The following is a 21,406-nucleotide window of genomic DNA, read 5'->3' as shown; positions in this document are numbered from 1 at the left end:
GAATTGAATGTACTTTCAGTATCCCACTCCCGCTTTCTCTCCATATCCCTTGGTCCCTTTACCCACAAGGGCCACATCCAGCTCCCTCTAGAACATATCTAATGAACTGGCCCCAACAGCTTTCTGTGATAGAGAATTCCACAGGTTCACAATTCTCTGAGTGAAGAAATTCTTCCTCATCTCAGCTCTGAATGGCTTGAGGGACTGAATGGCCTCCTCCTGCTCGTGTGTGTGTAAGCACATGTTGCAAACAGGATCAGAATGGAGCTGCCACGTATGTACCTGAGGCAGTGTGTGGGGTGTCCGGAATAGATCTCCTGTGAGACGTTGACTGAACAAGCCTCCTTGCTGTTGGTTGTAAACGGTTACTGTTGCATTCACTCCATTGACATTGGAATCATTAATCTGCCAACACAAAACCACAAAAATATCCATATCACTGCTCCAAACTCTCATTGCTCCATACTGATACCGTATGTCCCACAAGTCATTGTTATTGACAGATGCTCTTTAATTAATTCATTTATTGAATGTGGGCATTTATTGCCCATCTCTAATTGCCCCTTGAGAAGGTGGTGGTGAGCTGCCTTCTGGAACTATTGCAGACCATGTGGTGTAGGTGCACCCACAGTGCTGTTAGGGAAGGAGTTCCAGAATTTGGATCCAGCGACAGTGAAGGAACGGTGATATATTTCCAAGTCAGGATGGCGAGTGACTTGGAGGGGAACCTCCAGGTGGTGGTATTCCTCAGGTGCCTGCTGCTTTTGTCCTTCTAGATGGTCGAGGTCACAGGATTCAGAGGAGGAGTTGAAGCAACATGTTTAAACTACTTGAGTATGAAGGGTTGATGATAATTCAGAATATAAAAAACTGACTGTTGTCAAGAGGCAGCCGAACATACTGAAAATTTCTGCTGCATCTGTTCAAATCAGCAGCCAAGTCAGACTGTGGGGATTATTTTATTTTCTGTGATTCTTACCTGGATGCTAGGCTGATTTCCACCATTGCTAAGCCATTTCACTCTCCATTGACAGGCAGAACAGTTGCCAGATTTTGTCACAGAGACCATTCCGATCTCTGGGATGGTTTGTAAGGCGTACTGCATCTCCAAGGCTGTAGAATTAGCCGGGAAATCTTCACAAATGAAAACACAGAAAACATCAAAATGGCTTTAATAATCAAATCCTGCAGGCAGAGGCCATTCAGCCTGTTTGTGGCTGTGCTAGCTCTTTGAAGCAGATATCAAATTATCCCACTTACTCTGCCCTATCTCCATAATCTGGCAAATGTTTGCCCCTTAAGGAATTTATCCAATTCCCATTTGAAAGTTATATTTGAATCTGCTTCCACCGCCCTTTCAGGCAGCGCCTTCCAGATCACAACAACTCACTGTGTGAAAAAATTATCTTCATCTTATGTTTTGGTACTTCTGCGAATTATCTGAAATCTATGGCCCTCTGCTTCCCACTGGAAACAATTTCTCCTTATTTATTCAATCAATGTCTCTTGTGATTTTGAACACATCTATTAAATCTCCCCCTTAGCTTTCTCTGCCACAGAGAGACCAATTCCATCATGAAATAATTCTGGTTCTCAGATCCTAATATCCCTACAGTGCAAAAGGAGACCATTCAGCCCATTGAGTTTGCACCGACTCTCTGACAGAGTATCTTACTCAGGCCATATCCCTGTAACCCCACACATTTACCATGGCTAACCCCCTAACCTAGACATCTTTGGATAGTGGGAGGAAACCGGAGCACCCAGAGGAAACCCAAGCAGACACAAGGATAACTCATGTTCTCCCAAACAGTGACCCAAGTCGGGACTTGAACCCAGGTCCCTGGCGCTGTGCCACCATGCCACCCATGGTGGAGTATTTTTCCATTTCAGAAATTTAGAGCTGGAATTCTCGCTCAAGATTCCATCTGCTGTGATTCCATTCGGAGAGGGGGGGGCGGGTGTGGTGAAATCTGAGGACATTCTGGAAACAGTGGAGATGGTGCAGTGACAGGGCCTTTCACCAATTCTCTGTTTCCCCTCTCCAGTGAAGGGGAGGGAGGGTGATATCAGGAGCAGTAGTGTGGGGGAGTGGTGGGGGGATAGTTGGTGGGGAGAGAAATGGTTTAGCCAGAACTTGATCACAATGTGACATGTTAGTGGTATTCAGAAGGAGACTGGCCTTCAGATTAATACACAAAAGCTGACTACCATTTGCCCAAGTATGGGCACAAAATCTGGAGTGGGTCTCAGACCGGGAACATTCTGATTCTGAGGGCAGAGTGTTACACATTCAGTCACAGAGCTCTGGAGGATGAGATGGTGAGAAGGGAGTTGCACTGAAATATATAAAGCTAACAGAAATGTTTGCTGCACTGAAGTTAACATGAATTGCAAGTTATTTGAATTATTGAAGTGAAGGTTATTCACAAGAGCTACACCCACAGAACACAAATACAAATAATTATAAAAAAAAACCCCAATGTGGATCAGAGAATTGAGAGCACATTTAATTCTTCAGGCATTAAATGTCATAACTGGAAACATCTAGAATGTTTGTGTCAAGCAAGACTCCACATAGAGCAAAACCTTCTGAGAATTACCTCATGTGAAGAGATTCTTCAGAATGCAGACAGATTGATGGGTGGTTTGGAAGAAATTTTACGGTTTTAGCATTCGCTGCTTACCTTTCACAGACTTCCCAAATATCTCAATATCCATGGTGCCGGAGATTGGAGGAGACGCAGCTTCTGTTCTCCGAACTCTTATAACTGCCCCCTCGGGCCACGTGCTCCCTCTGTGAACCATCTCATCTTTTGTGTCATTGGACACAGCCTGGACAAACATTCAGCACAAATGTTACCCTTTCCCAGCTGAGATATCCCATTATTCTTTCCCTATGGGCTCCTAGCAATCTCCCCCTATGACCTCATTAGGACACAGGTTGGAAAGTCCCAGAGAAACACAGACTTGTAGACCAATCCTCTCAGCTGATATGTGGATCAGCTGTAGATGTCGAGGGAGATTGGTGAATCCCACAGACGGTCCAAAACTGGGGTAACTATGTCAGAGCCAAACTCCTAGCAACCCCACTGAATGGCAGTGAAGAGCTTAGATTCCGTCATCGGTGAAAATACAAACCTATATTTGATTGGAATCTTATTCCAAAGCTGTGTTTTAAAATTGATTTCATTTTCACAAGATCCCAACATTTTGCCACAGAAAAAAATGTGTCACACTAGCATTTAAAAACACTTTCTCTGACAAATTAGAGAGTCCAGTGTTCCTCAATAGAAAATAAATGAGCGGATGTATAGTTTGAGATGATGTATCAGAGAATCATAGAATCCCTACAGTGCAGGAAGAGGCCATTCAGCCCATTGAGTCTGCACCAAACACAATCTCACTCAAGCCCTAACCCTGTAACCTGTCATATTTACCCTTCTAGTCCACTGACACTTGGGTCAATTTAGCATGGCCAATGCACCTAACCTGGAATACCCGGAAGAATCCCAAGCAGACATGGGGGGAAATGTGCAAACTCCACACAGACAAGTGACCTGAGGCTGGAATTGAACTCGGGTCCCTGGCGATGTAAGAATATAAGAACATGAGAAGGAGTAGGAGTAGGAGTAGGCCTTCTAGCCCTCCGAGCCTGCCCTGCCATTCAATAAGATCATGGCTGATCTGAAGTGGATCAGTTCCACTTTCCCGCTTTCTCCCCATAACCCTTAATTCTCTTGCCTGTCAAAAACCTATCTACCTGTGTCTTAAATATATTTAGCGAGGTAGCCTCCAGTACTTCAACGGTCAGAGAATTCCAGAGATTCACCACCCTTTGAGTGAAGAAGTTCCTTCTTAAGTCCGATCTAAACTGACCCCCCCTTATCTCAAGGCTGTGCCCTCTAGTCCTGCTATCCTTTCTAAGTGGGAAAAATCTCTCTACCTCTACCCTATCCATCCCTTTCATTATCTTATACGTCTCTATAAGATCCCCCCCATCCTTCTAAACTCCAATGAGTATAGACCCAGTCTATTTAGTCTCTCTTCATAGTCCAACCCCCTCATCTCCGGTATCAGCCTAGTGAACCTCCTCTGCACTCCCTCCAAGGCCAAAATATCCTTGCGCAAGTGCGGCGACCAAAACTGCACACAGTACTCCAGCTGCGGCCTCACCAGAACCCTGTACAGTTACAGCAAGACCTCCCTGCTTTTATATTCTATCCCCCTCGCTATAAAGGCCAGCATTCCATTCGCCTTCTTGATCACCTGCTGCACCTGCAGACTGGGTTTTTGCGACTCATGCGCAAGGACCCCCAGGTCCCTCTGCACCGTAGCATGCTGCAGCTTTTTGCCTTTTAAATAATAATCCCTCCTACTATTATTCCTGCCAAAGTGGATAACCTCGCATTTGCAAACATTATACTCTATCTGCCAGGTTGTCGCCCACTCGCTCAGCCTATCCAGATCCCTCTGCAGATTTTCCACACCCTCCGTGCAATTTGCTTTTCCACTCATCTTTGTGTCATCAGCAAATTTTGTCACCCTACTCACAGCCCCCTCCTCCAGATCATCTATATAAATGGTAAATAGCTGAGGCCCCAGCACCGATCCCTGCGGCACTCCACTAGTCACCAGCCGCCAATCAGAATAGCACCCATTGATAGCAGGGAAACACAGGCTGACTGACTGACAGAAGTGCATCATCCTGTTGGATAGTGAGTCTTCTTGTTTTCCAACTGGTGTAGGAAGGCCATATGTCACAAAGGTGGATGTGTTGGCCAACTCATGGCTGGAACTTGGCAGCAAGTCACCAGGAATACATTTAATCAGAGTTGACAATGTTAGTAGGAGGAACAATAAGTTCTGGGAGTGTGAGCAGGAAGCTGCAGGAGGATATTCAGTGAAGTTCAATGGGTCAATACATTCTTACTGAGGTGATGTGCCCAAAACTGAACAGGGTTAATTCAGATGAAGTCTTAGCAAGGCTTTACACAACTGAAGCATCACACTCTCTGCTTTATCCCACAGCCCTGAACCAAAGTGCCATTTGGCATTGTGATCTTCTTGTGTCCCTGTCCATCAGTTGGAAATAATTTCTGTATTTAGACTCCTCAAAGATTTCCAGGCATATAGAAACTCCATTGATTTCCCGCTGTCCGCTCCCAAATAAGCTTATCCACCCTGGATAAGTAACCTGGGCACTCTGAGAATAATGCAGATTCATAATATAATCTCTTCTGGATCACTCCACCCAAATACCATGTTACACTGACCTGAGCAAAGCCAACTTCCAGCAGCGGGATCCTATAGCCACAGTTAATGGGAACAATGGTCACTTCATACTGATTATAGACAACAGGGTTTCTCATTCCTCCTTTGGTTACTATGAAGTCTTCAATGAGAACTCCTTTGTCAAGCAATGGAGGGCCAGTCCTCATTGGTAGCTCTGCAAAGAAAGATTCCATTCACTGAATTTAAAATTCCTAACTATGAATGTAAAACACAACTTCTACTAAAATTCAGACACATATTTCAAAGATAAAGCTTTCAGAATAAAATGTCACCTGTAGGGTGGGCAAGATCTACCTTAGATAAGGATCTACCTTAGATAAGGATCCGCTTTAGATATGGATCTACTTTGGATATCTTCTATCTTAGGTATGATCTACTAGATAAGAACACTGCAGATAAGAGTGTCCAACAAGCCAGGTGCTAGCTCCTAAAACCTTCCAGTCAGATTACCAATTTTAGATAAAGGCCCCAATGTACCATCATTGATGCCTCTCTAGTTGTGGAAGCAAAGTAACAAGGGGAAGCCATTCCGCCCCTTGATGCTGTCTGGTCATTCTCTTAGATCATGGTTGACCATTACATCAACTCTATTTACCCATCTCTGATCGATATCCCAGATCTCCCACAACAGAACTATCCCACTTCTCTCGCCCTTTACAACTTTCAGAGGGAGCAGCAGATACATGAGGGTAGATTTTACAGATTCAGAGTCTGAGCTCTGGCTACGGAGCTCTTCACATCAAAGAGGTCAACAGGTTTCATGGATTTAATGTTCCATTTCTTACATTGTGTTTATTTTTGTTTCTGATAGCCAGCGTTATTCGGTCACAATCGAGCTATGTAGTTATAGTTGAGTTATGTTCTAACTGCAGGAACTCACTGAGGGCAGCACGGTAGCACAGTGGTTAGCACTGCTGCTTCACAGCTCCAGGGACCTGGGTTCAATTCCTGACTCGGGTCACTGTCTGTGTGGAGTTTGCACATTTTCTTCGTGTCTGCGTGGGTTTCCTCCGGGTGCTCCGGTTTCCTCCCACAGTCCAAAGATGTGCGGGTTAGGTTGATTGGCCATGTTAAAAATGCCCCTTGGTATCCTGAGATGCTTAGGTTAGAGGGATTAGTGGGTAAAATATGAAGGGATATAGGGGTAGAGCCTGGGTGGGATTGTGGTCAGTGCAGACTCGATGGGCTGAAGGGCTTCCTTCTGCAGTGTAGGGTTCTGTGGTTCCTTAGACAGCACCTTCCAAACCCATGACTTTTACCACCTAGAAGGACAAGAGCGGAAGATAATGGGAACACCAGCACCTGGAAGTTCCCCTCCAAGTCACTCACCACCCTGACTTGGAAACATATCGCCATTCCTTCACTGTCACTGGGTCAAAACCCGGAACCCCCTCCCTAACAGCACTGTGGATGTACCTACACCTCAGGGATGGCTCAAGAAGGCAGCTCACCGCCACCTTCTTAAGGGTTAATTAGCGATGGGCAATAAATGCTGCCCTAACTGGCGATGCTTACATCCTGTAAAAACTTGAATTGAATCTACAGGAGTGGTTTACTGCATTCCTGTTTCATCACTATCACAGAAACGGAATTGTGATTGAATCCTCACTCCGATTTGAATTTCAAAATGAAAATACCATTTTGATTCTGCGTTGTGGCCCTCTGTCCAATGTAAACAGCGTCCACAAAGTAATCCTGATCTGCTGACTTCCTCAATAGATCAATTCTCTTCAACATGAAGTTTCTTCCACTGGGAAAAGCGGATTTCACAGGATCGAACAAATTGACACAGGTGTATGACCATCTGGAGTAAATAAACAGCCGTATTACTTTTAAAGTTTATTTATTAGTGTCACAGGTAGGCTTACATTAACACCACAATGAAGTTAATTTTCTGATACTTAGTTCAATCGCTGAGTCTCGTTCTGCACCCCATCCCGTCCGGAATATATTCCCTTCTCAAATCCCAAGACAATCATCAGTCACTTCTATTCTGATTGCACTTTGATGGTGTCATTTATATAATGGGCGGATCCAGTAAATGAGGCAAATTTTGGACAGAGTATGAAGTAATATTGACTCAAGTGGTTCCAGGGCTGAGAAACTTCAGTTAGGCGGATAGATTGGAGAAGTTGTGATATTCTTTGAGAGGGTAAGGCTGAAGGGAGATTAGATTGAGGTATTCAAAAATCAGGAGTGACTTGAGAGTAGAGAGAGAGAAAACGTTTCCTTTGGTGAAAGCATCAGGCACCACAGATCACAGGTTTAAGGTGATTGGCAAAAGTAGCAAGAGCAACATGAGGAAAAGCAGATTCACACAGCGAGTGGTTAGGATCTGGAATACACTGTCTGAGAGTGTGGTGGAGAAAGATTCACACAGCGAGTGGTTAGGATATGAAATGTACTGTCTGAGAGTGTGGTGGAGACAGATTCACACAGCGAGTGGTTAGGATATGAAATGTACTGTCTGAGAGTGTGGTGGAGACAGATTCACACAGCGAGTGGTTAGGATATGAAATGTACTGTCTGAGAGTGTGGTGGAGACAGATTCACACAGCAAGTGGTTAGGATCTAGAATACACTGTCTGAGAATGTTGTGGAGACAGATTCAATCTTGGCTTTCTGAAAGTAATTGGATAATTATTTAAAGAAAAACAAATTTACAAGTCCCTGGGAAGTTGGTGGGAGGGTGATACAAGGTGTGTTGCTGTTGCAGAGAGCCAGCACAGGTGCGACAGGCCTCCAGTTTTTAACTGCCCTATGATTTTGAACTCAAATGAAATAGTATTTAAGCAGCTGAACTTACTGCAATACTTGAATCTCTTGAGAAATTCTGAATGGGACCGAAATACTACATTCACGTCTTCCATTCTTGTCTACGTAACTGACGAACAGGGAAAGGTAATTTCGAAAAAGACCTTTATATGCAAAACAAAGCTGAACACAGGATGAAAGTTACATAAGCATACTATTCTTTATTGATGATGTATCACAATGGTTACTTAAACGCTGCATAGCAAGATATTATTTCTATGTAATCTATAGCAGTATTTTTCAAACACCACACTCCAGCTTCCAGCTCTTTCTACAACTTTACTCTGAGTCCACACCCGTGCTCAAACACTCAATAAATGTCAGGCAATCTTTGGGGATCATTACTGGTGACCTATTTTTCAACATCCTGCAATCCATCTGGGGGTTGCAACCCCCACTTTGACAAACACTGATGCACAGCATTAATCAGTGCATTGAACAGAATGGACACCCAGCAATTCAACAAAAGAGTTCACCGAGATTTATACTAACAATTATTAAAACCCAAAAATGTGTCCGATATCATACTCTTTTTGTTGATTTGAAGTTACATATAGTATCACAGAATCACCGATCTTTATTTCCATTTTCTCTCAGGGTGAATTCTCACTGCAGTGCAATCACTGTATCTGATTGTTTGAGTATGGGTATGGCTCAGAGTAGAGCTGAAACGTGGTGTGGACATTTCAAAATGCTGTAAATAAAATTGGCCCCAATTTCTTTTCTCTTTCTTAGGGCATGAGGGACAGCCATTTGGTAAAAGTGGGTCACCAGAAAAATGTTTGAAAAACACTGCTGTGGATTAGGTAGAAATGAGTCTTGCTATGCAGTGTTTAAGTAACTGCCTAACATTCATCCTTTCATATGAAAATCTACATTCAAAATTATTGAACAATCAACTTTGCAAAGATAAATTCTTCTCCCCATTCCCCCTTCCACTTCCCTCCCCAACTGGTGCTGACCACTGTCCTTTCCAGTCTTGCCCAAGCCTCCTGCAAATATCAGCAGACACTGGGTGATGGGGATTATGTGGAATCCTTAGTATGAAGCCCTTCATTTTAGTTTTACTACAATAAGCAGACAAGGTTAAGGAAATTATAAAGTGCCTTATAGTGAGAATTCATAATGTGCCTGGAACAAAATATACAAAGGTATTATAAATTGCAAAGGTATTACAAACTGCATAACCACACATTAATCAAATATTATAAGCTTAACCTGTAATTTCAATGTATATAGGGTGCCTTGGCCAACTTCATTCTGAATGCAGCATGATGGGGAACAAGAGTGGTAGGCAGACCAACTTCTTTTAATACAATGGAGCACAGAAAGGCAGCTTCTGTTATTGGTTTTTGGATGCACAAAAACATATTTAATTAGCCTGGTATGTAAGAGAGTGGATTTGTTCATGGGTAGCGAGGCTGGAGCAATCTCTTAAACTGATACCGGATTCAAGCAGAGAATGCCCCCTTTTGCCAATTAAGACTTGCAGTTCCAAGCAGTGGCCTTTCTTACCGGAATTGATGTGGGTTAGGTTTCCTAGGTAATGGGGGAGGAACCTACAGGGGCAATGGGCTAATGATCTCCTATTCCTGTTAACAGGTGGAGCGTTATTGTCTAAGGTATTAATGTGTAATATTGTGATTGGATTCTCCAGTCTGATTGACGAGGCTGGGTGGGATAAAAGCAAGATTAGTTCAGAGAGAACAGTCAACAGTCTTTCTTCTGATGCATTAGCAAATAAATTCCTTTTCATTCTTTAATTATACACTGTCTTTCGTGATCGATGCATCAGCTGAGTGAGGTCAATTAAATACAGGGCACCCAATGGGACACCTCATAAAATTCCTCTTACACTGGGGAACCTCACACGAGCCTATTTCTAGCAGCAACTATTGGGCATGAGCCTCTGGCCACTTCTTAGTCTGAATAATTCAGTGTTGTAACTGGCAGCCTGTGGAGCCACTGAACCAGCATATATGCAAAACAAAATTGGCCCATATTCTCTGGAGATTAGGAGAATGTGAGATGATGTGATGCATAGAGGAGTTAGCAGGAGTGGATGATAAGAGTGTTCATTCCTTCTTTTAAAATTTCTACAACCAGGGGTTGGAACATCACAGGCAGCTGGCCATTCAGGATTGAGATGAGAAGGAATTTCTTCACTAAGAAGATGGCAACTATTTCAATTTCTCTGCTCCAGGGAGTAGTGGGTGGTTATTCACGGAATAGCTTTGAGGCTGAGATCGACAGATTTTTAGGCATCACAGGAACATGGGGGTAGGGGGATGCTGAGGAAGTTCAGCCTTGATCTAATTGAATGCACTGTCAAGGGGCTGAATAGCCTCCTCCTGCAACATGGTGGCACAGCACTGCTACCTCACAGTGCCAGGGACCTGGGTTCGATTCCCCGCTTGGATCACTGTCTTGTACATTCTCCCCGTGTCTGCGTGGGTTTCCTCCAGATGCTCGCATTTCCTCCCACACTCCAAAGATGTGCGGGTTTGGTGGATTGGCCAAGCTAAATTGCCTCTTAGTGTCAAGGGGACTAGCTTGGGTAAATGCTTGGGGTTGTGAGGATAGGGCCTGGGTGGGATTGTGATCAATCCCGACTTGATGGGCTGAATGGCCTCCTTCTACACTGTAGGATTCTATGGGTCTTCTATGCTCCTATTGGTTCTGTCCTTATTTATAGATCTGTCACAATGCTTTAATGAAGAAACATTGTTGAACATCATGTGATCAAACATAGATGAACATGGTCTCGCGACACAAACCAGCAGATTGGCAACAAGTAAAACCCTTCTGAATACCAGGGTAATGAAAGCACTTTGAATGCAGACAGCATGACTGAGGAAGTGTTTATATTCATCTCCAAGTCTCCATCTACTCACCTGATTATAAATGCTTAATGAAAATGGAGGGTGATAGTTTGCAAAGCCGTACAAAGATGTGGGATTTTTTACACAGGAACGGCCGCAGAAAGCATCGGTTTTCTTCGTCACCTCACCACCTTGATAGCTGCGCTACAAGTTTAAAAGGGAAACAGGAAATTACATCCTACTGATGGACAAATCCAGAAAGAGAGAGCTCTGATCCCAGTGAGGGCAGTTCTTGAAATCTGAAATTGGTTTAAATCTTTGTCAATATAAAGTTAGCCTCAGTAAAAGAACAGAGAAGAGCAAAGAATAATACAACACGGGAACAGGTCCTTTGGCCCATCAAGCCTGCGCCACTTCCTAATCCTCATTTAGACCCACTATTTATTCTCCATACATGTTTCTATCGCTCTGATTCGCTCCTGTTCATGTGTCGATCATACAGCTTGCCAATGGCCATGAGAAGCTGGCAGACTGGAATATAATCGTTCTTTAGGGAAGGAAATCTGCAATCTTTACCCAGTTTGGCCTACATGTGGCTCCAAAGCCACAGCAATATGGTTGACTCTTAAAAGTCCACTGCGTTGGTCACACTGCTTCCCAAGAGTAACGGGAAACACTGGCCTTGCCATCAACACACCACCCAACATGAATTTAAAAATTACAATTTTAAAACTGGGCTCAGTTGAATATTAATAAGCAATGCAGCAAGGGTATCAGTTAAATGGAATGGCCTCAATATATGGCATCATTTGATAGCCAATTAATTCATACGCAGACACCTAAGAGGCACATTCCACTGATTGGGGGAAAGGATAGCAAGTGTTAGCCTCATTATTTATCCAGCTCACTTTCCCAATTCATTGGTGGCATGGGAAAACACAGCTGGCGTGTCTAACAGGCAAGTGATAAAAGACAGCACCTCTGACGGTGCGGCACTCCCTCAGCACTGACCCTCTGACGGTGCGGCACTCCCTCAGCACTGACCCTCTGACGGTGCGGCACTCCCTCAGCACTGACCCTCTGACGGTGCGGCACTCCCTCAGCACTGACCCTCTGACGGTGCGGCACTCCCTCAGCACTGACCCTCTGACGGTGCGGCACTCCCTCAGCACTGACCCTCCCTCAGCACTGACCCTCTGACGGTGCGGCACTCCCTCAGCACTGACCCTCCCTCAGCACTGACCCTCTGACGGTGCGGCACTCCCTCAGCACTGACCCTCCCTCAGCACTGACCCTCTGACGGTGCGGCACTCCCTCAGCACTCGCAGCTGTGGGCAATTTCAGAGAAACCAAGTCCAAGTCACTTTGAAAGTATTTTTTTTTAAATCAGCTGGATTGTGTGGAAAGGTGGTAACTGATTGAATTTGATGATTCCTAATTTGTGCAAATACCTGGGTGTGGTCATCTTCAAAGTTGTTGAAATATTTGACTGCGTAGCCTTCTCTGTAATTGACAATGTGATCTGGACATCTGACACTCACCAAGTCTTCTAAAGCAGCTTTAACCTGGAATGAAAGGTTTTATTGAGATTCGGCTGGCTATTGGAGCTGGTCAAACTTGCCCCAACCTCTGTCCAGTGCCGATCACTGGCCGAGGTCAAACTCTGTATCGGTAATATCAGAATTCTGATATACTCGAGAGGGAAGCTAGCACACTGATTACATTACTGGACTGGAATCCTGAGGCCCGTAACTGATGACCTAGAGGCATGAGTTCAAATCTCACCGTGACAGCACTTATTCATTAGATAAATCCAGAATAAGGAATTAGCAACAGTAATGAAACATCAAACACTGGATTTTTGCATCTCTGATTCCCTTTAGGAGAGTGAATGCACTGTTTTTACCTGGTCTGACTATGTGTGACTCCAGACCCATAGCAATGTGGTTGTCCCAGCAATGCCACTGGGATATATTGACAAAGGCAGCTCACCCCCACCTTCTGAGGGGCAATTCATAATCAACAGATATACTGGCCTTGCTGTGAGCAAATCAAACACCTTCCAGCAGCCACAGCCAATCAATCACAAATTCAGCTTGGAAGAATCAGAAGTGGATTTTCCTTTGGGGCCAGAATTTCTTTATTTCCTGAATGTAAGAATAATGAAGGCCTGAAGTGATATTCCTGCACAATTATAACAACGACACCAATAGCCGTCCAAAGGATCACTGTGGAACAATCCAGACTAGTCACATTGGGAGATATCGGCACAAGTGACCAAAACCTTGGGCAAGAGTGTGCTTTTAACGAGTGTTTTAAAGGAGGAGAAGGAGGAATAGAGGTGGGAGGTTTAGGGAGGAAATTCCAGAGGTAAGGGCCGCCAGTGCTGGAGTGATTACAATAGGGAATCCACAAGAGGAGTGCAGATACCATGGAGGCTGCAGGACTGACAGAGCATAGAGACAGAAAGGGGAAAGGCCAGGGAGGAGTTTGAGAGCAAAATCAGGACATTGCTTGAGTGGGAACCAGTGTAGGTGGGTGTGCAGAGGGGAGGAGGGGGTGGGACTCACTGGGAGCCAGTGTAGGTGGGAGTGCAGTGGGGAGGAGGGGGTGGGACTCACTGGGAGCCAGTGTAGATGGGAGTGCAGTGGGGAGGAGGGGGTGGGACTCACTGGGAGCCAGTGTAGGTGGGAGTGCAGTGGGGAGGAGGGGGTGGGACTCACTGGGAGCCAGTGTAGGTGGGAGTGCAGTGGGGAGGAGGGGGTGGGACTCACTGGGAGCCAGTGTAGGTGGGAATGCAGTGGGGAGGAGGGGGTGGGATTCACTGGGAGCCAGTGTAGGTGGGAATGCAGTGGGGAGGAGGGGGTGGGACTCACTGGGAGCCAGTGTAGGTGGCAATGCAGTGGGGAGGAGGGGGTGGGACTCACTGGGAGCCAGTGTAGGTGGGAATGCAGTGGGGAGGAGGGGGTGGGATTCACTGGGAGCCAGTGTAGATGGGAGTGCAGTGGGGAAGAAGGGGTGGGACTCGCTGGGAGTTATGACACAGGAAGTAGAGATTTGGATGACCTCAGGTTTACTGGGGTGTGGGGGGGTAGAGAGTGGGAGAGCAGTCAGCAGTGAGTTTGAATGGTGAAGTCTGGAGGTAACAAAGGCCTGGGGCAAGGTTTCAGCAGCTGATGAGTTGAGACGGGGGATGTTACTGAGGTGGAAATAAGCTGTCTCATTGAGGGTGTGAATGTGAGACCAGAACTTCATCTCCAGGTCAAATGTAACACTGAGATTGTGAGCAGACTGGTTTAATGTCACACTGTTAGCAGAAAGCTGGGCTGGGACACACCTCAGTAACTGTTGCAGTTTGTGACAGGGGTTTAGAAACGGCTCCATCCAGGATCAGTGTAAAGGTGTCCAATCTGGGCTTTCCTTTGGTGTTTTCCAGCACTTTGATAGTGACATTGCTTCCACCCAGAGTCTCAATCTGCAGTAAGTCAAAGTCCCCTGTACAGCGAGAATTTGAAAGAAAGATTCAAAATATATCCCAGAGACAATGTTTACAATTCCATGGTGGGAATCTCCAGCCGCGCTTGCCCCAAAACTGGAGAATTCTGCATGGATGCCCCTCCGCCCACCTGTGCAGCACCCCCCAACACCCCATCCGTGCAGCCCCCCACCACCTCCTCCTCCCACGTAGCTCCCCAATTCCCCGCCCTTTGGACCCCTCACCAACCCCCCCCCTACCCCCTCTGGTGGGCAGGATGGGAAAACAACCCCCCTTGTGTTTGCTGTGGTCGGACTTTGGGGGAGGTTTAGATTGTGACCCCCAACAATATCCCCCCCGTTTTACAAACAGGGCACAGAACCAGAGGCTTACAGCATGGAAACAGGCCCTTCGGCCCAACTTGTCCATGCTGCCCTTTTTTAAATCCTGAAGCTAGTCCCAATTGCCCGCATTTGGCCCATATCCCTCTATATCCATCGTACCCATGTAACTGTCTAAAAGCTTTTTAAAAGACAAATTTTTTACCCCCCCCCCCCTCGCTACTACTGCCTCTGGCAGCTTGTTCCAGACACTGACCACCCTCTGTGTGAAGAAATTGCCCCTCTGGACACTTTTGTATCTCTCCCCTCTCAACTTAAATCTATACCCTCTGATTTTAGACTCCCTTACCTTTGGGAAAAGATATTGACTATCTAGCTGATCTGTGCTCTTCGTTATTTTATAGACCTCTATAAGATCACCCCTCAGCCTCCTACACTCCAGAGAAAAAAGTCCCAGTCTATCCAGCTTCTCCTTATAACTCAAACCATCAAATTCTGGTAGCATCCTAGTAAATCTTTTCTGCACTCTTTCTAGTTTAACAATATCCTTTCTATAATAGGGTGACCAGAACTGTACACAGTATTTCAAGTGTGGTCTTACCAATGTCTTGTACAACTTCAACAGGACGTCCCAACTCCTGTATTCAATGTTCTGACCGCATGTCGAATGCCTTCTTCACCACTCTGTCCACCTGTGACTCCACTTTCAAGGAGCTATGAACCTGTACCCCTAGATCTCTTTGTTCTGTAACTCTCCCCAATGTGCTACCATTAACTGAGTAAGTCCTGTCCTGGTTCAATCTACCAAAATGCAACACCTCTTATTTAATCAGTGTGGAATCAGGCATGGGGGGTGAGGGGGAGAACATTCCAAAGGGTGTTTACAGGACTATATGAGTGACAGCAACCTCCACCAACACTTTCAGCAAAGGAAGTGAATCTCTGAAGACAGGATTGCAGCTGACTGGAGCCTGGTGAAGGAACTTTCAAAGAGACTGTGATCAGATACACTCACCCCGTGTGGAATTGAAGGTCACAGTGTAGATAAAACTTTGGTTGGTTAATGTGCGCAGCACATGAACATTATCTGGTTTGATTGACCGCAGATTGTTTAAAGCTTGTTGCATTTCTGCAGCTGAAGCGTCGACAGGAAGCTGGACTGAGGTGAGGAGGAGAAAACCGAGTCCAGAATTAATACCACAATATAGCAAAAACAAAGCTTATTAGTCACAAGTAAGGCTTACATTAACACTGCAATGAAGTTACTGTGAAATTTCCCTTAGTTGCTACAGTCCAGCGCCTGTTCAGGTCAATGCTACCAAGCAGCATGTATTTCAGACCATGGGACGAAACCGGAACACCCGGAGGAAACCCACGCAGACACTGGGTGAACATGCAGACTCTGCACAGACAGTGACCCATGCCAGGAATCGAACCTGAATCCCTGGCCCCGTGAGGCAGCAGTGCTAACCACCGTGCCGCCTCACACCGAGTACTTTATCTCAGCTTGAATGTTAGAAAGGAGAGTGTATCATTACATCAGAACATGTAAAGGAGAAGAGTTTGCATTTACATAGTGCCTTTCACATCCGTCCCAAAGCGCTTCACACACAAAGGCCTCAAGTAGAAGCTGGGCTGAAGAATGGGCACCACTGGGTGTGGTGTATCCATCGTCTGTCTGCACCACTGGTGTCGAGGTTCCTCCAACACATGGGGAGACAGCCCGGTGTAACCTGGCGACCCTGAGGTTTGGAAGACCCTCCTAACCCATGGAGGAGGAAGGGTAGTGGTGGTTCCCTTGGCAACAAGGACCAGCCCTGATGTGTTCTCACCCATTATCTCATAGGTCACAGCGAGCCCAGCCTTACTGGCTTGAGTTCCAGTTGGGACAGCAGCCATGATGTCTCTCCAGGGTGGCTGCAGTCCCAGCATCCTCTGCTTTAGATGGTACTACTGAGACTGAAGAGCATTTGAACCTCTGATTGACTGAGAGGCAGAATCTCTGCCATTAAAGGGGTGGGACACCTGGTGCTGGGCTGGTCATAGTCTGAAAAACAAAACATTCCTGTTGGAGATCTCAGAATTGGGCGGCGCAGTGGTTAGTACTGCTGCCTCACAATGCCAGGGACCTGGGTTCAATTCCGGTCTTGGGTCATTGTGTAAAGTTTGCCCGTTCTCCCTGTGTCTGTGTGGGTTTCCGCCGGGCGCTCCAGTTTCCTCCCACAGCCCAAAGGTGTGTAGGTTAGATAGATTGACCATACTAAATTGCCTGTTAGGGTCAAGGGATTGGCAGGGTAAATATGTGGATAAGAGGATAGGATCTGGGTGGGATTCTGGTCAGTGGGTTGAATGTCTTCCTTCTGCACTGTAGGATTCTATGATTCTAAATGGCCAGGGGTTCCGCATCACTCCTCCCACAGCCCCTCTCCGACATCCCCAGGCTGCGGATGGAGCCATTGGTGCTGTGTAAAATCCCAGCCAAGGAATTATTTGCAGAGTTGTCTGGTGGACAACATGTCAGCCAACGCTCACTTAGCAAGGTGCGGAGAACAATAAATTGGAGATACGATTGGTGGGACCGACTAAAGGAGGAATATTAAAACCAGGACATCGTGAAGATCTTCAGATGAACCATATTGTACTTCCCTCAAACACATTGGCAGGAGCCTGACATAAAATCAAAAAACAGCAACAAGTGACGTGTCAGGCGAGAATATAACAAATCCCAAACTCCTAGCTCTGTAATAAGCACAGTTCACACCCAAAAATATTCTTTAATACGATCTAATTTATTTGGATATAGATGGGTCATAAACTGGTCATTTAATTTCTTGCTGTCGCCAGACCAGTAATTAGCAACCCAATGAACAATTCTGAGTGAAGTAATTTGATGATTATTTCGGACCAGGCCTGCCCACTGGTATATTAACCATTCACTGACGGATAGATTGTTGTAGTTACAGTGTGCGTGGCCTGGCCTGGAATCTCGGCTCGATGCTAGTACTACTGGTCAAGTCATTAAGGTCCAATTAAGTTTATTTGGATTAGATTGATTGTAAGCAACAACCTGACCAATGTGAACAACTGCTGGCTATGTCAGTGCAGCTGGAAGTGATCTTAAAATACTTAGAGTTCACAAAAGAATATTGTATTTTGGAGAATTCCTCAAGGGGTGACTGAACACCCAGACAAAGATAAAAACTTTGTCCCAGTTTATAGCTCAACTCCATCAGTAAATAATAGCAGTAACATTTCTCTCTGGGTACATTTGCTCAAAAATGGACAATTAATAATTAAATTCATGGGGCTGAGGGTGGGCAAGTCCACTGGCCATTCCTGCTGGGACTTCATCCTAATCAGACATTCACTGCTGCTGGCAGAGTTCCCTAGGAGTTTCAGGCAAGAATCCTGCCTGTGTGTACCAATAGCACCACCAGGAGCAGTGGCCTTTGCTGGTACTGCAGGAGTCAGGGGAAGACCTACACTGACTCCCAGGAACAGGTAAGCGGGGGTGGGCTCCCAGAACCAGACAGAGGGGAGTGGGATTAACTGCTTTCAAAGGTCTGCTCCTGTACTCTACTTTCTGTAATTCAATTAATCCTACTCCATGCCCCTTTCCCCATTAGCCTAGAGTTTCTTTTCTTTTGAAGTATTCATCAAATTTACTCATTGAAAGTTATTATTGAATCTGCTTCCACCACCTTTTCAGACAAGTGCCTTCCCGATCACAACAACTCGCTGGGTGAAAAATTCCTCATCTCCCTCACTGCTTCTTTTAGAAACATAGAAACTAGAAGCAGGAGGAGGCCATTTGGCCCTTCCAGCCTGCTCCTCTATTCATTTTGATCATGGCTGATCATCGAATTCAGTAATCCTGATCCCCTGACTCCTACAGTACCATATCCGCTGATTCCTTCAGTCCCAAGAGCTTTATCTAATTTCTTCGTGAAAAGTTTTGGCCTCACCTACATTCTGTGGGAGTGAATTCCACACATTCACCACCCTCTGGGTGAAGAAATGTCTCCTCACCTCAGTACCAAAAGGTTTACCCCTTATCTTTAAACTATGACCTCGGATTCTGCACTCCCCCACCACTGGGGACATTGTTTTACTGATGGTGTTCAGTGTCTGGTTACCCACCCTCCTGTCACTGGAAACATAAGAACATAAGAACATAAGAAATAGGAGCAGGAGTAGGCCATCCAGCCCTTCGAGCCTGCCCCGCCATTCAATAAGATCATGGCTGATCTGTCGTGGCTCAGTTCCACTTTCCCGCTTTCTCCCCATAACCCTTAATCCCCTCTCTTATCAAAAACCCATCAACCCGCGTCTTAAAAATATTTAGCGAGGCAGCCTCCACCACTTCAACGGGCAGAGAATTCCAGAGATTCACCACCCTTTGAGTGAAGAAGTTCCTCCTCAACTCCGTTCTAAACCGCCCCCCTTTTATCTTGAGGCTGTGCCCCCTAGTCCTACTGTCTTTTTTGAGCGGGAAGAGTCTCTCCACCTCTATCCTATCCATCCCATTCATCATCTTATACGTCTCAATGAGATCTCCCCTCATTCTTCTAAACTCTAACGAGTACAAGCCCAGTTTATTCAGCCTCTCCTCATAGCTCAAGCCCCTCAACTCCGGTATCAGCCTAGTAAACCTCCTCTGCACTCCCTCCAAGGCCAAAATATCTTTGCGCAGGTGCGGCGCCCAAAACTGCACACAGTACTCCAGCTGCGGCCTCACCAATGCCCTATACAGCTGCAGCAAGACCTCCCTACTTTTATATTCAATCCCCCTCGCTATGAAGGCCAGCATGTTGACCCCCACTCTCTGCCTCCTATTTGACAACCAATCCTCTATCCACGCTAACACCCTACCCCCAACTCCATGTCCCTCGACCTTCTGCAATAACCTCTTGTGAGGTACTTTGTCAAACGCCTTCTGAAAATCTAGAAAGACCACATCCACCGGCTCTCCTCTATCCACCGCCCTAGACACATCCTCATAGAACTCCAGTAAATTTGTCAGACACGACTTCCCTTTAATGAAACCGTGCACTTTCTCCTTATGTACTCCATCAAAACCCTAGCTAGATTTCCAACAAAAACTTCAACAAAGAACAAAAAGAATTCTGTGATTTCACCATTAATGCTTTATCAGTTTATTGGATTTACAATTTTGGAATTTTTGAATTATATAATGTGTTTAGATTGAGGACTATCCATTGCAGGAACATTATTTGGTGTTAGAACATTGGGAATTATATGATGTGACCTTGAATAACACAGTTCAGGAACCCCCACCCCCCCACACACAAGATGTTCAACAACAAACACGGAAATTGCTGGAAAGTCTCAGCATCTGTGGAGAGAGAACAGAGTTCTGCGAGAGTCATTCAGTCTCGAAAGGTTAGCTCTTTTCTCTTCTCACAGATGCTGTCAGACTTGCTGAGATTTTCCAGCATTTTCTGTTTTTGTTTCAGATGTCAGCATCCCGCAGTATTTTGCATTTATCTTGGTGCTTTTACACATATTGTGTTGAGGCCTGGTTGTCTGGAGAGCCTGTGTTTCTGGTTTCATGGTATCAGCCTCGATGTCAGTTAGCTGCAGTGGTTGCCTACATCCATTGTGAAGATTGCAAGGCACATTGAAGACTGAACCAACTGGCGTTCCAACATCAGTTGATGGGTGAACTGACTCCGAATCCATGCAGCCACCGAAGACTTACCATCTGGCCTCAGCCAATGAGGGAAACTGCCCAGTTTTCTGGAGCTAGGAGTTAAATGGCTCCAGAATGAAACATCAATATACACTAGCCTGCTCTCAGGCTCTCGGAGTTCAGGCTCAGGTTTAGCATAATGAAGACTAGGCCAGAAATATGTCTAGAACAAACTTCTGCCTCACGGAACCTTGGACCTTTCCTAGACTGTGTGACTGTACCATGCAGTTCCTTCTCACACACACGGAGGCCAGAATGTTACGGCCATTCACACCAGCAGGATTTTCCTATCCTGCTGCAGCAAACGGAGATTTGGCTGGATTCCAAATTCTCCAACTTTGCTGCAGTGGAAGTGTGGTATGACCGGCTGGTAAGATCACACACAGGCGCTGTAGAAAACCTCAGTGAGAAACAGCCTGGGGTGCCTCACAGCATCAGTTATCAAACTGAATGAGACACGGAGCCATAGGAGAATAAATTAGGGCCTTTGAGCGGAGGCTTGGCCAAAAGGGTAGATTTTAAGGAGTGTTTTAAAGAAGGCAGATATAGAAAGAGTGAGGGAATGAATTCCAGAACTCAGGGCCCCGGCAGCCAAAGGCACGGCCACCATGATGGCGGGTTGGCACAGTGGTTAGCACTGCTTCCTCACAGCACCAGGAACCCAGGTTCAATTCCCAGCTTGGGTCACTGACTGCATGGAGTTCTCCTCGTGTCTGCATGGGTTTCCTCTGGGTGCTCCCACAGTCCAAAGGTGTGTAGGTTAGGTGCATTTACCATGCTAAATTGCCTCTTAGTGTCCGAAGATGTATAGATTAGGGGGTTTAGTGAGATAAATATGTGGGGTTACGGGGTTAGGAATTGGATGGGATTGTGGTTGGTGCAGATCTGATGGGCCGAATGGCCTTCTTCTGCACTGTAGTGTTTCTATGATTCAATATTGATGGAA

The 21,406-nt window shown here is 45.7% G+C and overlaps 1 protein-coding gene across 1 annotated transcript in view; it reads right to left on the bottom strand.

Moving 5' to 3' along the window:
- pkhd1l1.1 (PKHD1 like 1, tandem duplicate 1) overlaps nucleotides 1–21,406 on the bottom strand; it is a 151,797-nt gene that overhangs the window by 94,315 nt on the left and 36,076 nt on the right. The window contains exons 19-28 of the mRNA XM_080193526.1: nucleotides 15,763–15,906; nucleotides 14,269–14,426; nucleotides 12,383–12,496; nucleotides 11,004–11,135; nucleotides 8,102–8,232; nucleotides 6,933–7,045; nucleotides 5,277–5,449; nucleotides 2,688–2,835; nucleotides 980–1,134; nucleotides 283–405 (exon numbers count right to left, since the gene is read on the bottom strand). Coding sequence (XP_080049652.1) covers nucleotides 283–405; nucleotides 980–1,134; nucleotides 2,688–2,835; nucleotides 5,277–5,449; nucleotides 6,933–7,045; nucleotides 8,102–8,232; nucleotides 11,004–11,135; nucleotides 12,383–12,496; nucleotides 14,269–14,426; nucleotides 15,763–15,906 — 1,391 coding nt within the window. The remainder of the gene's footprint in view (nucleotides 1–282; nucleotides 406–979; nucleotides 1,135–2,687; nucleotides 2,836–5,276; nucleotides 5,450–6,932; nucleotides 7,046–8,101; nucleotides 8,233–11,003; nucleotides 11,136–12,382; nucleotides 12,497–14,268; nucleotides 14,427–15,762; nucleotides 15,907–21,406) is intronic.

This window comes from Carcharhinus amblyrhynchos, chromosome 8, assembly GCF_965287045.1.
Source record: "Carcharhinus amblyrhynchos chromosome 8, sCarAmb.v2.hapA, whole genome shotgun sequence".
Taxonomy (NCBI): domain Eukaryota; kingdom Metazoa; phylum Chordata; class Chondrichthyes; order Carcharhiniformes; family Carcharhinidae; genus Carcharhinus; species Carcharhinus amblyrhynchos.
The sequence above is the reverse complement of the archived record's forward strand: the minus strand, read 5'-3'. Positions and strand labels throughout refer to the sequence as shown.